At 43.9% G+C, this 16326-nt stretch overlaps 1 protein-coding gene across 1 annotated transcript in view; it reads right to left on the bottom strand.

The window, feature by feature from the left end:
• Window positions 1-16326, bottom strand: part of KCNH8 (potassium voltage-gated channel subfamily H member 8) — a 495092-nt gene that overhangs the window by 259368 nt on the left and 219398 nt on the right. Inside the window, exon 3 of the mRNA XM_088834824.1 lies at window positions 10041-10172. Within this exon, the coding sequence (XP_088690950.1) occupies window positions 10041-10172 (132 nt within the window). The remainder of the gene's footprint in view (window positions 1-10040; window positions 10173-16326) is intronic.

The raw sequence follows: 16326 nt of genomic DNA, 5'->3' as shown, positions 1-16326 counted from the left end.
CCCAATATGGGGGCCTGGGTTTGATCCCCGGTCAGGGAACTAGATCCCATATGGAACAAATGGGTTTGCATGCCACAGCTAAGACCTGGCGCAGCCAAATAAGTAAAGAAATAAAAAATATATATTCTTAAAAGATAAGCAGGATTGCTTGATGGTGGTTCCTGATTAGTCTTCCTGTATGAAGACAGGCTGGATGGGATGGAAAGTTCACTTCCACTAACATCAGGGGCAGAAACTCAAACCCCCTTGAAAGTGGAGACCCAGCCTCTCCCCTTCAGGGCACCCAATGTTTCTCAGCACTTCTCTAGGTAGCTGACACCTAAGTTCTTGGAACTAAATAGTCTGTTTAGTTCCTGGCAAGTTCACTGGCAAGCCACTGGCACACTAACTCACATAAAAAAATGGAAAACATTCCCCCACATAATCCACTAAAACAAACCCTCAGTTTTCAGTCAATCCCTAGCATGTCTCTACACAAGATGCTGAAGCCCGAGACTCAGGTGCCGGAAGATTTTTGAGTTCACGGTTTCCAGCCTCTCCCAAGTGATGCTACCGTCATTCATAACAGAAGCACGGTAGCTATAATCCTGGAATTGGGAACCAAGGTCTAGTGAATCCTGCCAGACACAGAGACCTCACTAAGAATGTACACCTAACCAGGAAGTCAAGTTATACGGTTTTTAAAACTGCCGACCTGACGTTATGTATCCTCTTAATAGTGGGTTGGCCAAAAGTTTGTTTCAGTTTCTCCGTTCAATGTAGTGGAAAAAATCAAACAAACTTATTGGTCAATCCAATACATATTTATCTGGTGTTTAAATTACTTTTTCAATTGTCAAATGTTTTTAAATGTCAAATTTGCCTAAAATAGAAAAAATATGTCTCCCTCCCAAAAGTTATAAAGCTAGAAATATATAAATCTTTTTTAAAAATAAGTGATTTTATTTTTTTGAGTTTTGTCCACGGATCACAGACTACTGACCAATAGAACAAATTCAGTCCACAGGCATATTCTGACGGCTGCAGAATGCTTGAAAGTTTCCGATAAAGGGAGCGAGGTGGTGAGGCACACCACGTGTGTCAGGCTTGGTTCCACCGTGACCAGCCACAGCAGTTCATTCGTCGCATTATCCTGCATCTCCAAAGGCAACTTAGTTTATGAACTCTGGCTTATGCTATTTAGAAGATTCTAGGAGAGAATGGTATTGGTGAATATGTAAACAAAATCCACAGCCTTAAAAATTATAGATAAGATGATAATTTACAGATGTGATTGAAACTCTTCAATCACTTTGAGGATCTACCTGGGCTCTTCATTCCCAAGTTCATCACACATTTGACAAAAAGTTGGTGTAGCTCTCCTAAAGGCAGAAATCTATCTCCTCAGTAACAGTATCAATTTTTACAACAGTTCTTTCATCAGACCATTGTGCTTTATTATGATTTTGGTCTGTGTTTCTTCCTTATGAAAACAAACAAACAAAAAAATCAGGCAGGATCTTTCAGCAGGGGAAAGGAACATTATTATCATGTTCCCCACTGAAAATTAAAACATTCAAAATAAATCGAAAACTGAAATAAAATCATCTTTGACTTACTATCTGATCAGTGGCTTAATATCTGCTTTTATGGAGAATATTTTATATTTTATATGTATTTTAAGCAAGCAACTGCCATTAACTTAAAAAAATGTGGCCAAATTGAGATTGTCAGAAACTGGAGGCCAAACAGAAGAGTTAGTAAGAACACACAATTAACAGCAGCAGAGATTCTGCTTGAAGTGAAAAGGCCACTCCATACCAGGAGTAAGAACCCGTTTTGGAAGTCTTGGAGCTGACTTTGACCCAAACACATCACACTGCCTTTGACTTAAACTAAATGCATTCTTCAGATGTTCACCTGAGGCGTTTGATAATTACGATGATTATTTTGTAAGAGGAAGACTTCGATGCTGTTTTCTTCCATGAGTCACGTTTCCTAAAGTGAACGTCACTTACACATCCGTGTGTTCACTCCGCCCTCCAATCATTTATTGAGTGTATACTAAGTGACGGACACTGTGCTGGGCATTCTATCTTGAACAAGAGAAGCAAAATCTGTTTCCTGATTAGGCCTACATTTGAATGGAGTGCAGGACAATTGAAATACAAACTTTCTAAAAAAGACTTTAATTTGATTGAAGTCTAGTTTATCTATAACATTATATTAGTTTCAGGTGTACAGCAAAGTGATTCAGTCAAACATATGCATTCTTTTCTCGTAGAGTATGACGGAATACTGAGCAGATTTCCTTCTGTCATATATCAGTAGGAGGTCTTTGCTGGCTATTTATCTTACATATAATAGTGTGTGCACACTCAGTTTTTAAAAAGATGTTTCATATACTGCGCAGTCTATGCCGACAGTGAACAAGGAAAAGGGGTACCGTGGCTGGAGACGGACCCTTCAGACTGGATGGCAGAAGGACCTTTCTAAAGAATGTGCCCAGCATGCGGCTTCTCAAATGCCACGTGCCTGTGCATAGTGTGGGATCTTGTCAGAACGCAGCTTCAGACTCAGAGGGCTGAGATTCTGCATTTTTATGGGCTATAAGGTGATGGTCCCATCACTTCATGGGAAACAGATGGGAAAACAGTGGAAACAGTGTCAGACTTTATTTTTTAGGCTCCAAAATCACTGCGGATGCTGACTGCAGCCATGAAATTAAAAGACGCTTACTCCTTGGAAGGAAAGTTATGACCAACCTAGATAGCATATTAAAAAGCAGAGATATTACTTTGCCAACAAAGGTCCGTCTAGTCAAGGCTATGGTTTTTCCCGTGGTCATGTATGGATGTGAGAGTTGGACTGTGAAGAAAGCTGATTGCTGAAGAATTGATGCTTTTGAACTGTGGTGCTGGAGAAGACTCTCGAGAGTCCCTTGGACTGCAAGGAGATCCAACCAGTCCATTCTAAAGGAGATCAATCCTGGGTGTTCATTGGAAGGACTGATGCTGAAGCTGAAACTCCAATACTTTGGCCACCTCATGCGACGAGTTGACTCACTGGAAAAGACTCTGATGCTGGGAAGGATTGGGGGCGGGAGGAGAAGGGGACAACAGAGAATGAGATGGCTGGATGGCATCACCAACTCGATGGACATGAGTTTGAGTGAACTCTGGGAGTTGGTGATGGACAGGGAGGCCTGGCGTGCTGTGATTCATGGGGTCGCAAAGAGTCGGACACGACTGAGCGACTGAACTGAACTGAAGGTGATACTAATACACCAGGTCCTCAGACAACGCCTGGGACAGTAAGGACTTTGAATAAGAAACGAGAATGGTAAAACTCCTGAGCATATTTCTAGAAAAGATGAAATGTCTAATTAGAAAAGATGCCTGCACCCTAATGTTCACAGCACCCCTATTCGCAATAGCCAAAGCACGGAGGCAGCCTCAGTGCGAATCAACAGCTGAACAGGTGAAGAAAACGCGGTACATACACACAGTGGGCGATGACTCAGCCGTGAAAGATGCAATTATGACATTCGCTGCAGCAGTGTGGATCTAGAGACGGCCATGCTGAAGGAAGCCAGACAGGACAGATACAGGTGTCATTTATATGCGGAATCTTAAAAAATGATACAAATGAACGTACTTACAAAACAGAAACAGGCTCAGAGACACAGAAAACAAACTATGGTTACCAAGGGTGGGGGAGGAAAGGGGTAACTTAGGGGTTTGAAATTTATACACACTGCTAAATGCAAAACAGACCAGGGCCTATTTACTGTATAGCACAGGGAGCTAGACACAATGTTTTGTAGTAACCCACAGTGGGAAAGAATCTGAAAACAACATATACATAAAAAAACTGAATCGCTGCTGCACACCTAAAACTGTCACAACATTGCAAATCAACTAAACTCCCACTTAAAAAGGTTTTTAAAAAAATTAAACAAAATGATCAAGGTAAAAAGAGTTGGGCCAGGAGCTCTTGGTTTCCACCGCAGTCACGTGTGTGAGTTTGGGGGAAAGAACAAATCTGGCCTGTGCCCACCTCATTTCTGACCGTCTCTCTTCTGTCTCAGGGGCCACCCCAGGGCATGGCAGGGGAGGCAGGGCTCCAAGACCCGCTGTGCCCCGTCCTGACTCCAGCTCTTCACGCACTGGGGCTTGGCCGGATCACTGCTCTGAGCCTCACTGCTTCACCCTGAGGGGCCCTGGGGTGAGCAGGCTGGCCCAGAGCAGATGGGCAGTGAGCCACAGGCATGCTCAGAAGGCGCCCCTCCACCAGAGGTGCCAGCGTGCGGGCGGCCGGCAGCTAGGATGGCAGCTCTCTATCTGATCCAGGCGTCTGAGCTCCTGCGGGCTAAGGGCTTCAACACTCTCTCGAATTTGGAGGGGACACAATGAAGTCTACCAGTTCAGTTCAGTTCAGTCACTCAGTCGTGTCCGACTCTTTGCGACCCCATGAACCGCAGCACTCCAGGCCTCCCTGTCCATTACCAACTCCCGGAGTCCACCCAAACTCATGTCCATTGAGTCGGTGAAGCATCCATTCATTGCATCCTCTGTTGTCCCTGTCTCCTCCCACCTTCAATCTTTCCCAGCATCAGGGTCTTTTCCAGTGAGTCAGCTCTTCACATCAGGCGGCCAAAGAAGTGGAGTTTCAGCTTCAATATCAGTCCTTCCAAGGATTGATCTCCCTTAGAATGGACTGGTTGGATCTCCTTGCAGTCCAAGGGACTCCCAAGAGTCTTCTCCAACACCACAGTTCAAAAGCATCAATTCTTCGCCGATCAGCTTTCTTCACAGTCCAACTCTCACATCCATACATGACCACGGGAAAAACCATAGCCTTGACTAGATAGACCTTAGTTGGCAAAGTAACGAGTAATTAAGTCTATAACCGTCCCCAAAGCAGAATCCTGGAATTCATGAAGCCCTCCTATTTGTTCATCTCCAACTGTGAAGGTCTACCATTGTAACACTGAACTCTATCACCACACCATCTAGGCTCCTTAAAAAAAACATAATAAAATCTTCACATCTTAAGCCATACCTGCCTAGAGCTGAACTTCCATCCCCTGACTTTTACAATCCACTTCTGAACAAAGGTCAGTTCAGTTCAGTTCAGTTCAGTTGCTCAGTCATGTCTGACTCTTTGCGACCCCATGAATCACAGCACGCCAGGCCTCCCTGCCCATCACCAACTCCCGGAGTTCATTCAAACTCATGTCCATCGAGTCAATGATGCCATCCAGCCATCTCATTCTCTGTCATCCCCTTCTCCTCCTGCTCCAAGTCCCTCCCAGCATCAAGGAAAAGGTCAACAAAGGTCACCTATCTGTTGTTGCATCTCCTGAAATCAGCATTCCTTCCTTGCAGTTTATCAAACACCACTCATCCTTCAGACATGCTTCCATGTTCATTTCCCTGCGAGGATCTCATTGTCTCTGCTCTGCTTCGTGCTGGCCCCACCCCACCTTTTTGCCTCGTCTGGGAGGAACTGACCATTTTTGCCACTCTACCGTCACTGAACAGACTATACTGCAATGCTGGATCTGTGTGCTTCAAAAGATCTCGTGCTCTTTGGAGGAAAAAAACAAAAAACATGCCAACTTGAAAAATGTACACCCTGGAGTTTGCGCGAGTATAAATCCTGGCTCTTCCTTTTTTTACTATGCATGCCTTGTCAGGTTACTTAAATCACTGGCAGATAGAAACAAGAACAATTCCTGTTTCACAGATTTATATCGAGAAGCAAATGAGGCCATGTGGCAATATGAAGCAGAGGCTGCAGGACAGCTAGCTGCTTTTATGCAACCTACGGAACACAACAGCGGCTGCAGCTCCTTTCTACTGAATGCCTGCTGTGATTTGACATGTGGAGCAGATATTATCTCTTACAAACCTAAAGTCGCTGCAGACATCTATGTGACTGCCCCTTTTAAGGGGTAGGAACTCAGTCTCTGAGAGGGTAAGCAGCTCATTTAAGGCCTAACAGCCACCACGCCTGGAAGCAGGATTTGTGCTGAGGGTTAGGTGAGCACAGTGGATGCATTCTGACGCCTGCAATCATTCAATCCCGAGGGCAGAATAGGGGCTCAATAAATATCTGTGGAATTGCTTAGCTCGTTATTAATCCACTTCTAAATTACAGTAAAATATTTCTTACTGATTGGGTAAAAGGTAAATAGGATCTCATATTAAAGTAATTCAGAAATGCTAGGAACACATATAGAAGTTATTGGTTGACACACTACTTTTAGAATAGAAATAAAGAACATATGTACACCCGGGGCAGATCCATATCAATGTATGGCAAAACCAATGCAATAATGTAATTAGCCTTCAATCAAAATAAATTAAAAAATAAAAAATGGAAGGTATTTTAAAAGATGGTTAAAATCACCAGATTTCTACTGAAGTCTCTCTCTCTCTCTGAGGAAAAGGAATGCTTGTACTGAGCTCTTTCAAACCCCAAATTAACAAGTATATTTCACCCCTTTTACCCATTGCCATCTTTCAAAAGGGGGGTTTCTCCCTGATCATACAGATGCCAGCACAGGGCAGCGATGCTGACCTCAATTATATACACAGTAGTGAGGATCTTCATGGTCAGGGTGATTAAACTGCCCTCTTTGAAGCAAAAAATGAAAGTGAAAGTCACTCAGTCATGTCCGACTCTTTGCAACCCCATGGACTGTATAGTCCATGGAATTCTTCAGGCCAGAATACTGGAGTGGGTAGCCTTTCCCTTCTCCAAGGGATCCTTCCAACCCAGGGATTGAACCCAGGTCTCCCACATTGCAGGCAGATTCTTCAACAGCTGAGCCACCAGAGAAGCCCCAAAGGCCATATATTTATTTCTAAAGACAGTTTTGTGTGTCTACACATGTATGTCAGTATACATAATACATACACATATGTTTAATGTTATTCAAATAATCCTTATGGTGGCGTAGTAAGAAATGTACTTGGTCTTATCCCTGTTCTAGACACACAGCCCTACAACCCTAGGAATCCCTGGAGGGCTGGGTCTCTTCTGTACTCATAGATGTTCGGTTCCACAGGGGAGCTCATGACCAGGAAGACCAGGGAGATTAGGAGGCTGGGCCTCGTGCCCATCCCCTGACCTTCTGGGAGGGGAGAGGAACTCAGCAACAAGTTGACCACCAATGGCCAATGATGTAATCAGCCTTGCTGATGTAAGGATGTTTCCATGACAACTATTAAACAGCAGAGCAGGAGGCCTGTGGACACATCTGGGTGCTGGGGGCGGGGGGAGGGGAGGAGCTGGCAGCCCCAGGCTCTTCCCTGTACCTGCCCAGCACCTCTTCCATTCGCTGTTCCCAAGTTACAGTCTTTGTCATAACAGAAGTGTTTTTCTGAGTTCTGGGAGCAGTTTTAGCAAATTATCAAATCTGACAAGGAAGGGGAGGGCTGTGAAATTCCCAACATTGCAGTCAACTTGCACAGAAGCATGTGGGGCCTGGGCACCCTGCACCTGTGACCAGCATCTGTGTGAGGGTGGGAGCCCTTATACTTGTGGACGCTGATGTTCATTCCAAGTACCAGACCACCTGACCTGCCTCCTGAGAAACTGGTATGCAGGTCAAGAAGCAACAGTTAGAACCGGACGTGGAACAACAGACTGGATCAAAAGTGGGAAAGGAGTACGTCAAGGCTGTATATTGTCACCCCGCTTATTTAACTTATATGCAGAGAACATTATGAGAAATGCCAGGCTGGAGGAAGCACAAGCTGGAATCAAGATTTCCAGGAGAAATATCAATAACCTCAGATATGCAGATGACACTTTCTTAGGGAAGCAAGTAAAGAGGAACTAAAGAGCCTCTTGATGAAGGCAACAGAAAAGAGTGAAAAAGCTGGCTTAAAACTCAACATTCAGAAAACTAACATGAAGGCATCCAGTCCCATCACTTCATGGCAAACAGATGGGAAACAATGGAAACAGTGACAGACTTTATTTTGGGGGCTACAAAATCACTGCTGATGGTGACTGCAGTTATGAAATTAAAAGAAACTTGCTCCTTGGAAGAAAAGCTATGACCAACCTAGGCAGCATATTAAAAAGCAGAGACATTACTTTGCCAACAAAGGTCCATCTAGTCAAGGCTATGGTTTTTCCAGTGGTCATGTATGGATGTGAGAGTTGGACTGTGAAGAAAGCTGAGTGCCGAAGAATTGATGCTTTTGAACTGTGGTGTTGGAGAAGACTCTTGAGAGTCCCTTGGATTGTAAGGAGTTCTGACCAGTCCATTCTAAAGGAGATCAGTCCTGGGTGTTCATTGGAAGGACTAATGTTGAAGCTGAAACTCCAATACTTTGGCCACCTGATGTGAAGAGCTAACTCATTTGAAAAGATCGTGATGTTGGGAAAGATTGAGGGCAGGAAGAGAAGGGGACAAGAGGATGAGATGGTTGGATGGCATCACCAACTTGATGGAAATGAGTTTGAGTAAACTCTGGGAGTTGGTGATGAACAGGGAGGCCTGGCATGCATCCATGGGGTTGAAAAGAGTCGGACATGACTGAGTGACTGAACAGCAAAATTAGTGTCAGAACTGAATTAAATTTTAGGACACCCCACGGTGTCCAGAGAGCTGCAGAACTGGTGGTTTAGTTCAGTTCAGTTGCTCAGTCGTGTCCGACTCTTTGCGACCCCCTGAACTGCAGCACGCCAGGCCGCCCTGTCCATCATCAACTCCCAGAATCCACCCAAACCCATGTCCATTGAGTCGGTGATGCCATCCAATCATCTCATCCTCTGGTGTCTCCTTCTCCTTCCACCTTCAATCTTTCCCAGCATCAGGGTCTTTTCCAATGAGTCAGCTCTTCGTATCAGGTGGCCAAAGTATTAGAGTTTGAGCTTCAACATCAGTAAGGGAAAAAAACCTACAGTTGATATTTGAGGTGTTCTAAGTAAATGCACTTCACACTTACCTTCTGTCTTCCTATAACAGCAAAGAAAACTGTGAAAACAGATACAAAAATCGTGTGTACCTGTTTACACACTTTTCTCTCCTTAGGCAGGTATTACACTTGCTCTGATATTCAAGTAACTTTACTGATATGAATGCTTGCCTCTCCTGTATGTAAAATATCCCATGATATTTAGTTATGCAAATACACAGGAAAACAGTCATGCATTTCCAAACATTCCAAATGATAGATGTTGGGAGGTGGGGGCACCAAATAGCTCTCAATCTGTGTTGTCATTCAAAAGACATAATATTATAAAACACCCAGATACATTTTTAAAAAGACATAGTTGTTAAAATGTCAAATAGCTGATTCTTATAAAGAACTTTGTAGGAAATGCCTACAATGACAATTGCTTTTTCTCTGGTCATCAAAATATCCAACTCTACTTCTGTTTAAACAAAATAATATGGGTGATTTTTCCAGTGTTAATTTTTATCTGCTTACATAAATTCAGGGAATTTCCTCATAAACTATAAACAGAAGCTATATGGTAAGCAATATAAAGTCTTAGAATCCTTTAAAGATCATTGAAAATCTTGTCTACATCAACACAAATTATTATTGCAAGATACAGATACACATCTGCAATGTTCCACTCTACCAAGCACTAAATCGAGTTCTGGATTTTGTACCTAAAATGAAATCTTGCACTTTTAAGTTCTGAGCTGCTGTACATTAGATTAAACTGAGAGCTATATTTTTAATTGCCTCATTTTAACTTCACATATTGCTATCAGTTTGTATTTTTCCCTGATAAAACCAGGTAGTATGAATCTGTGTACTCTGATGCAAATTTTTCCATCCTCATCCTCTTGGAATCAGAATACAAACTTCTGGTTCCTGTCAAGTGAATCTTTGCTACAAACAGGAGAATGCAAATTCACGTGACTCTGTGATTTTGGGAAAAACACCAGATACTGACTGCTAAGAGTTATGAATATTTATCAGTTGCTGTTATTAAAAACACTTTTTTCCTACTGGAGTTTCTGAGTAAACAATTTCAAAATGTTACTCCATCTGTCAATGTTTTCTGAAAACAGCACAAACCTTCTTTTTTATCTTCTGGAGTAATCTTCACTTTCGTGTCTGTTATATCTTTGAACGAGGCCAGAAAAAGGACCACATCTCCTTTCTCATTCTTTATGGGAACAATATCCAACAGGCACCAAAATGGAGACCCTGCAACAGTAAAAGAAAAACACATCAACCACTGCCTCCTGCTTTTGTACAAAAATCACATCATTCATGGCATAGTTTATAAAGTCCTTACTGTTTTCTTCTAGCCCACGACTCTCCCTACAAATCTTAAAAATGTCAGTTTTCAGATTCCATACATGTATAGCCCATATGGATATCTCTTCATCTCCATATGAAGGGCTTTCTCTGAAAATAAAGCGGTATTTTCAAGAAAACCACTGGTCTGTGCTGAGACCTTTCTGCTTACGATATTCAAGCTGTATTTCTTCTTTGAATGTATTGATGTTGAAGCATTCAAACTGATAAAACTTTGCCCTTCCCACCTCCAGCACACACTGGCTCCTAAATAAAGATCTTTGTTTGGTGTGAGCTTCCTAGAGGTTTATTTAGTCAGTTTAAAAATCAATGCTTGTGCACCAGAATAGCTAAAAGAAAAAACAATGGAAAATACCAAGTTGGGAGGATATTTTGCCACTTGAGGTCTCCTACATCGCTGATGGGCTGCAAATTAGTACATATATTTTAAAAGCTGTTTGGCAATATCAAAATATATTTTCATAACACAACATTATTCGGCAATGTGAATGAGTGATAATATAATAATTGGTAGTGGACTAACATATTGTTGAGTAAAAACAGCCAGACATGGAGGAGTAGAGTCCGTTTAAGTACAAAAACAAGCAAAACTAATCTATGGTGTTAAAGGTCAAGTTAGCAGTTACCTTTGGGAGACTGGGAGGGAACACAGGTCAGGAAATTCTGGGATGCTGGTCCCTCTTTCGTGATCTTTCTGATGATTACATAGGAGTCCTCAGGTTTTGAAACTCATCAGACTCTACACTCACGTATTTTTCAGTATGCATGCTTTATTTCAAGAAAATATTCTTAAAAGTGATACTTAACACCCCAATAAAGAACAAACTAATGCCATTTGCAACAACGTGGATGGACCTAGAGATGATCATATCATACTGAGTGACGTAAGCCAGACAGAGAAAGACAAATATCTTTGATATCGCTTATACGTGGGATCTAAAAAAAAAAAAAGTACGAATGAACTTCTTATTTATGGTTACCAGCGAGGGTAGGGAGGGGGAGGGATAAGGTGGGAGAGTGGGACTGACATATGCACGCTGCTGCTGCTGCTGCTAAGTCGCTTTAGTCGTGTCCGACTGTGAGACCCCATAGATGGCAGCCCACCAGGCTCCTCTGTCCCTGGGGTTCTCAGGCAAGAACACTGGAGTGGATTGCCATGCCCTCCTCCAGGGGATCTTCCCCACCCAGGGATCGAACCCGAGTCCCTTACAACTCCTGCATGGGCAGGCGGGTTCTTTAGCACTAGAGCCCCTGGGAAGCCCCTTCATTAACATGGGTCGCTCTACACACAAACTGTGTAATGAGGTGACATCAGCTAGGCTACCGTCAGCATTCCCACTGTGCATACGACAGGTGAATCAGGAGCAGTGGAAATGACACAGACGCCTATTTTTTCCTTCTTTCCTTCCTTCCCTCCAAGCTCCCTTCCCCATTTCTGCCTTCAGCTGCCCTCCTATTTAACCACACCAACTTGCTTACAAATATGGCTTTGGGTGTCTTTATATTAGAAAGCAAAGCATAAGCCATTTGAGTCTTCTTCCAGAAAAAGAGAAACAATGCCAAAACCTACCATTCAGGTTCAAAGCAACACCCTTTTCTCACTTAATTTGCTCACTTATCTTTCCCTTCCCTGCTGTCTTCAGTGTCTCTACCCTGACTCTCTGACGAAATCTTCAGCCTTGCATGACTGTAACAATGCAGAGCAATTCCCCAGGGTCTGCTTCTCCCTTTCTCACCAGAGGTACAACGAAGATCACGTAGTGTCTTTCACTCATCAGCCACCCAGACTTGGTACAATAAACCTCTCTTAGGGTTAAGAAGTGAGGAAGAAAATTCCTAGGCTTCCAATCCAAAGATGGGAAGGGTTCTTAAACGCAGGGTTCGAGGGCAGACATCGTGTCAGTGTTAACTCCCTCTGTATATAGCGATAGCAATTACCATGTGGGTTGGTGAGCGCTAAAACAGATGAGGCTCTGCCAAGATTTAAGTTAATAACACCTTTAATTTCCGCAGATAAATACAATTCATGGGGAGAAAACAGGATTTATGCCCTACATGGTAAACTGTATTTTCGGAATTGCATAAATAATTACATAGGGTTGAAACTGGGTGGAAGGTCTCATGTCTCCATTTTTGGTACTTTCTCTTACTTCACTGGGAAACAAGGGTGTGAGAGAATCTGACTTGGTAATATTTACAACTGAAAGAAGGTATATACTTTCCACATACCCCAAAAAGATTCTATTTGGCAGTAAGTGTAGACTCATGGTAAGGTTTCTAGTACGAGTTCATGGTTCAATAACTTAATACAAGGAGGCAGAAACATAAAAAATGTTGAGCTGAGGTTGTTCCCTTCTCTCCAGTAGCTGCGTCGCCGTGACAGAACACGCGTTTCGTTTCCAGTGTAATAGGGCAGCAGAAAGTGGACCGGGGTGTTTTGTTAGGGCAGCAGAAAGTGGACCGGGGTGCTTTGTTGTTGTCCTTTAGTTGCTGAGTCACGTCTGACTCTTTTGCAACCCCATGGACCGTAGCCCTCCAGGCTCCTCTGTCCATGGGATTCTCTAGGCAAGGATACTGCAGTGGGTTGCCATTTTCTTCTCTAGGGGATCTTCCTGACCCAGGGGTCGAACCCAGGTCTCCTGCGTTGGCAGAGGAGGTCTTTACTACTGAGCCACCTGGGAAGCCCAAGGACTTTGCACATCCCTTATATCAAGTAGGATTTTGACTGGATTTTTAGCAGGTGTGATCTTTAGTCTCTGACGTTAGGGCTACAGCAACACAGCGCCCTGCGTGAACAGCATCAGTACTGGGCGACGCAGCACTTTGCAGTGCTCCTCACAATCCGCAGCAAGCCTGGTGGGTCCTGTTCTCCGTCACCACGGCGTCAGTGCTGCAGACTCAGGGGTGTGATAAGGGCTGACAGTGTTTAGAAACCCCTCCAGGGAGCATAATACCGGGAAAGGTGTTGCCAAAGGGCGGCAGGTGTGTCAACAAGGCTCTGCTACCCGTGGCTGAATGACGGGACCCTGGGATCTGCAGCAGGAATAGCGGGGCAAGGGGTGAGTGTCGCAAGTGAGTCTCCTCTTTAGCACGGCAATTCCCGCCTTGGTCTTGCCCTAACCACCTCTCACCCGCTCTTCAGATGTCTTCTCCCCACCCTTAGTTTTTCTCCCCAGGCTGCCAAAGAGTCTGTGAAAATACAGTCCTGATTAAAACACCCAATGGCTTTTCACTGCTTGCTTAAAAACAATCAGCATAGCATCCCAGACACTTTATCAACACTGAGGATCTATTCTCGTGGAACAGGAAAGGAAGACAGGAATGGGATGATGGGGTGTGGAGGTGATCTAAGAGAAGGGTCAGATCCCAAAGCAGGAAGAAGCCCCAGGAAGGCAAGCCCCACAGCAGCGTCTGCAGGGCTTCCAGGCGCCTGTGCGCCTCTAACTGACGGAAGCAAGGATTCTTTGGGGAATCAGCAGGTAGAGCCTCCACCTTACCTGCAGGAAACACCTCTTCCAAGGACCATCCATCTATAGCGCAGCCCATGTGTGTTTCAGATCTGTGCTCCGTTCCCAGTGAATTTGCCTTGAGTGGACAGCTCTCCTCCAAATGCCCCAGGACCCTAAAGCACGGAACTCAAGAACACTGGGGCCCGGATACCCTGTGCAGCAGAGGAAGGCAGAGCGGGGTTGGCGGGACAAGAACTGAGTCAGCTGGAGACCTCGCTGAGCTGGGCAGGGTCTAAGGTATCTTTTATTTCAACGTTTAATGAAAAGTGAGGATCTCAGGAAACAATGTGTTTAAAATTTTTAAAGCCTGTTTCTTTGGGCTTCCCTTGTGGCTCAGTTGGTAAAGAATCCAACTGCAATGCAGGACACCTGGGTTCGATCCCTGGGTTGGGAAGATCCCCTGGAGGAGAGCATGGCAACCCACTCCAGTATTCTTGCCTGGAGAATCCCATGGACAGAGGAGGCTGGCGGGCTGCAGTCCGTGGGCTCACAAAGAGTCTGACACGACTGAGCGACTGAGCAGAGCACTTGGTTCTTTAGAGAAAAACAAACAAAACAAAATAAAACTGGGCAGATGCACACGGTGCACAGCGGCGGATTGTGGGGTGACAGTTTCTTCCTTCTTTTCTTCTCAGATCCTTGCTTTCAGCTTTGCTAGAATAAGCAGAAAGGAATATATAGTGGAATTCTGGCAACTCTAGAGATCTGCAGTAAGAAATAAAGAGCTCAGGACTGGGTAACTAAAGCAATGATCACTTTGCGTACATTATCCATGATTCAGTTCTAACAGACAGCCCATTTCAGACTTTGAGAAAAGTTCTGTTCTGAGTTCAGTCGCTCAGTCGTGTCCGACTCTCCGCGACCCCACGAATCACAGCACGCCAGGCCTCCCTGTCCATCACCAACTCCCGGAGTTCACCCAAACTCATGTCCATCCAGCCATCTCATTCTCCGTCGTCCCCTTCTCCTCCCGCCCCCAACCTTTCCCAGCATCAGATTCTTTTCCAGTGAATCAACTCTTCACATGAGGTGGCCAAAGTATTGGAGTTTCAGCTTTAGCATCAGTCCTTCCAATGAACACCCAGGACTGATCTCCTTTAGAATGGTTGGATCTCCTTGCAGTCCAAGGGACTCTCAAGAGTCTTCTCCAACACCACAGTTCAAGTTAGGGTAACTTAAAAAAAGAAAGAGGGAAATAAAAATTTAAAAAAAAAAAAGAAGGAAAGAGGGGTAGATACAAATCAACTGATCCTGGCTGCATAGAATGTGCCAAGTTTTTCTTTTTTCTCCATCTTTCCATTTTTTTCCAAATTCCGTCTCTCCTTAAATAAAAGTACTTCTTTCCTCTCCTAGGAGTATGTATCAGCATCCTCAAAAATCTCTAACAATTAAACACAAGAGGAGCCTGGGAACTTGAGATCCAAAAAATATCTCCATGATGTGCTTTAGTCAATAGTGCCAACAACCCTGCTCAACCAATCATTCAATGGAGACTTGACCAGTAGAGCTATTTATTACTTGCCTTAAGAAAACCTAACTGCTTCTGACAGACAGAGGTAATTCTTACCTACAACTGAAAGAAATTTTCACATACGGGTAGCCACAGATTGATCTAGGATCGGTTGAGAGGAGGAGCCGTGATGGCGGATTACAGTCCAGTGAGAAACGGAGCTGAGGGACTCCTGACAACGTGGTGTCTAGGGACAGCTGTCATTCATTAACTTCTGCTATGGGCTTCCCCGATAGCTCGGTCGGTAAATAATCCGCCTGCAATGCAGGAAACCTGGGTTCGATTCCTGGGTCGGGAAGATCCCCTGGAGAAGGAAATGGCAACCCACTCCAGGATTCTTGCCTGGAGAATCCCATGGACAGAGGAGCCTTATAGACTACAGTTCACGGGGTTGCAAGAGTCAGACACGACTTAGTGAATACCTTCACCATGTTCCAGACACTGAGCCACAAGCTCTACATGAATTCTGAGTAAACTTCTCATCCATCACCCTGACCGACATTTTCACAGACTGGACCATATTTTACAACTGTGGAAATTGCCATGTGTGGCATTTTCTTCAGGGTCCCACAGCTAAGTAGTGTCAAACAGCAGGCTTTAAACCCAGGTCTGAGTTTGATTTCTAATGTGGCTTTACTCTAATCTTCTGGGAATGATCACAATCTGTGAACAATGCTTTAAAAGTTGAGTTGAATGTTTCTTTCTACCTGTGCTCTAGAACATAATGATACATATTCTTTTTTAATGTCACATTAGAAGAGATTAAAGTGAAATAAAACCTTTGGATAATCAACAAATCTCCCTCTCAACCCCAAAATAACAGGAGAAACTCTATTTGAGATAAAATTCAGCTACTTTAGTTCTAGATTGGAATACATCCTTCACTTGGGTACATATGGCCCTACTTTTTAAATTTTCTTCAATAACCAAATAGACAATGAGATCTGAAAACCACCTCTGGTACTGTTTTTAGTCCCCTCATTGAGACAATGAGGGTGCAGTAATAAAAACTTTGTCATTT

This window comes from Moschus berezovskii, chromosome 1 (genome assembly GCF_049115385.1).
Source record: "Moschus berezovskii isolate FMDL1 chromosome 1, NW_MosBer_1.0, whole genome shotgun sequence".
In the NCBI taxonomy this organism is placed as follows: Eukaryota; Metazoa; Chordata; class Mammalia; order Artiodactyla; family Moschidae; genus Moschus; species Moschus berezovskii.
The sequence above is the reverse complement of the archived record's forward strand: the minus strand, read 5'-3'. Positions and strand labels throughout refer to the sequence as shown.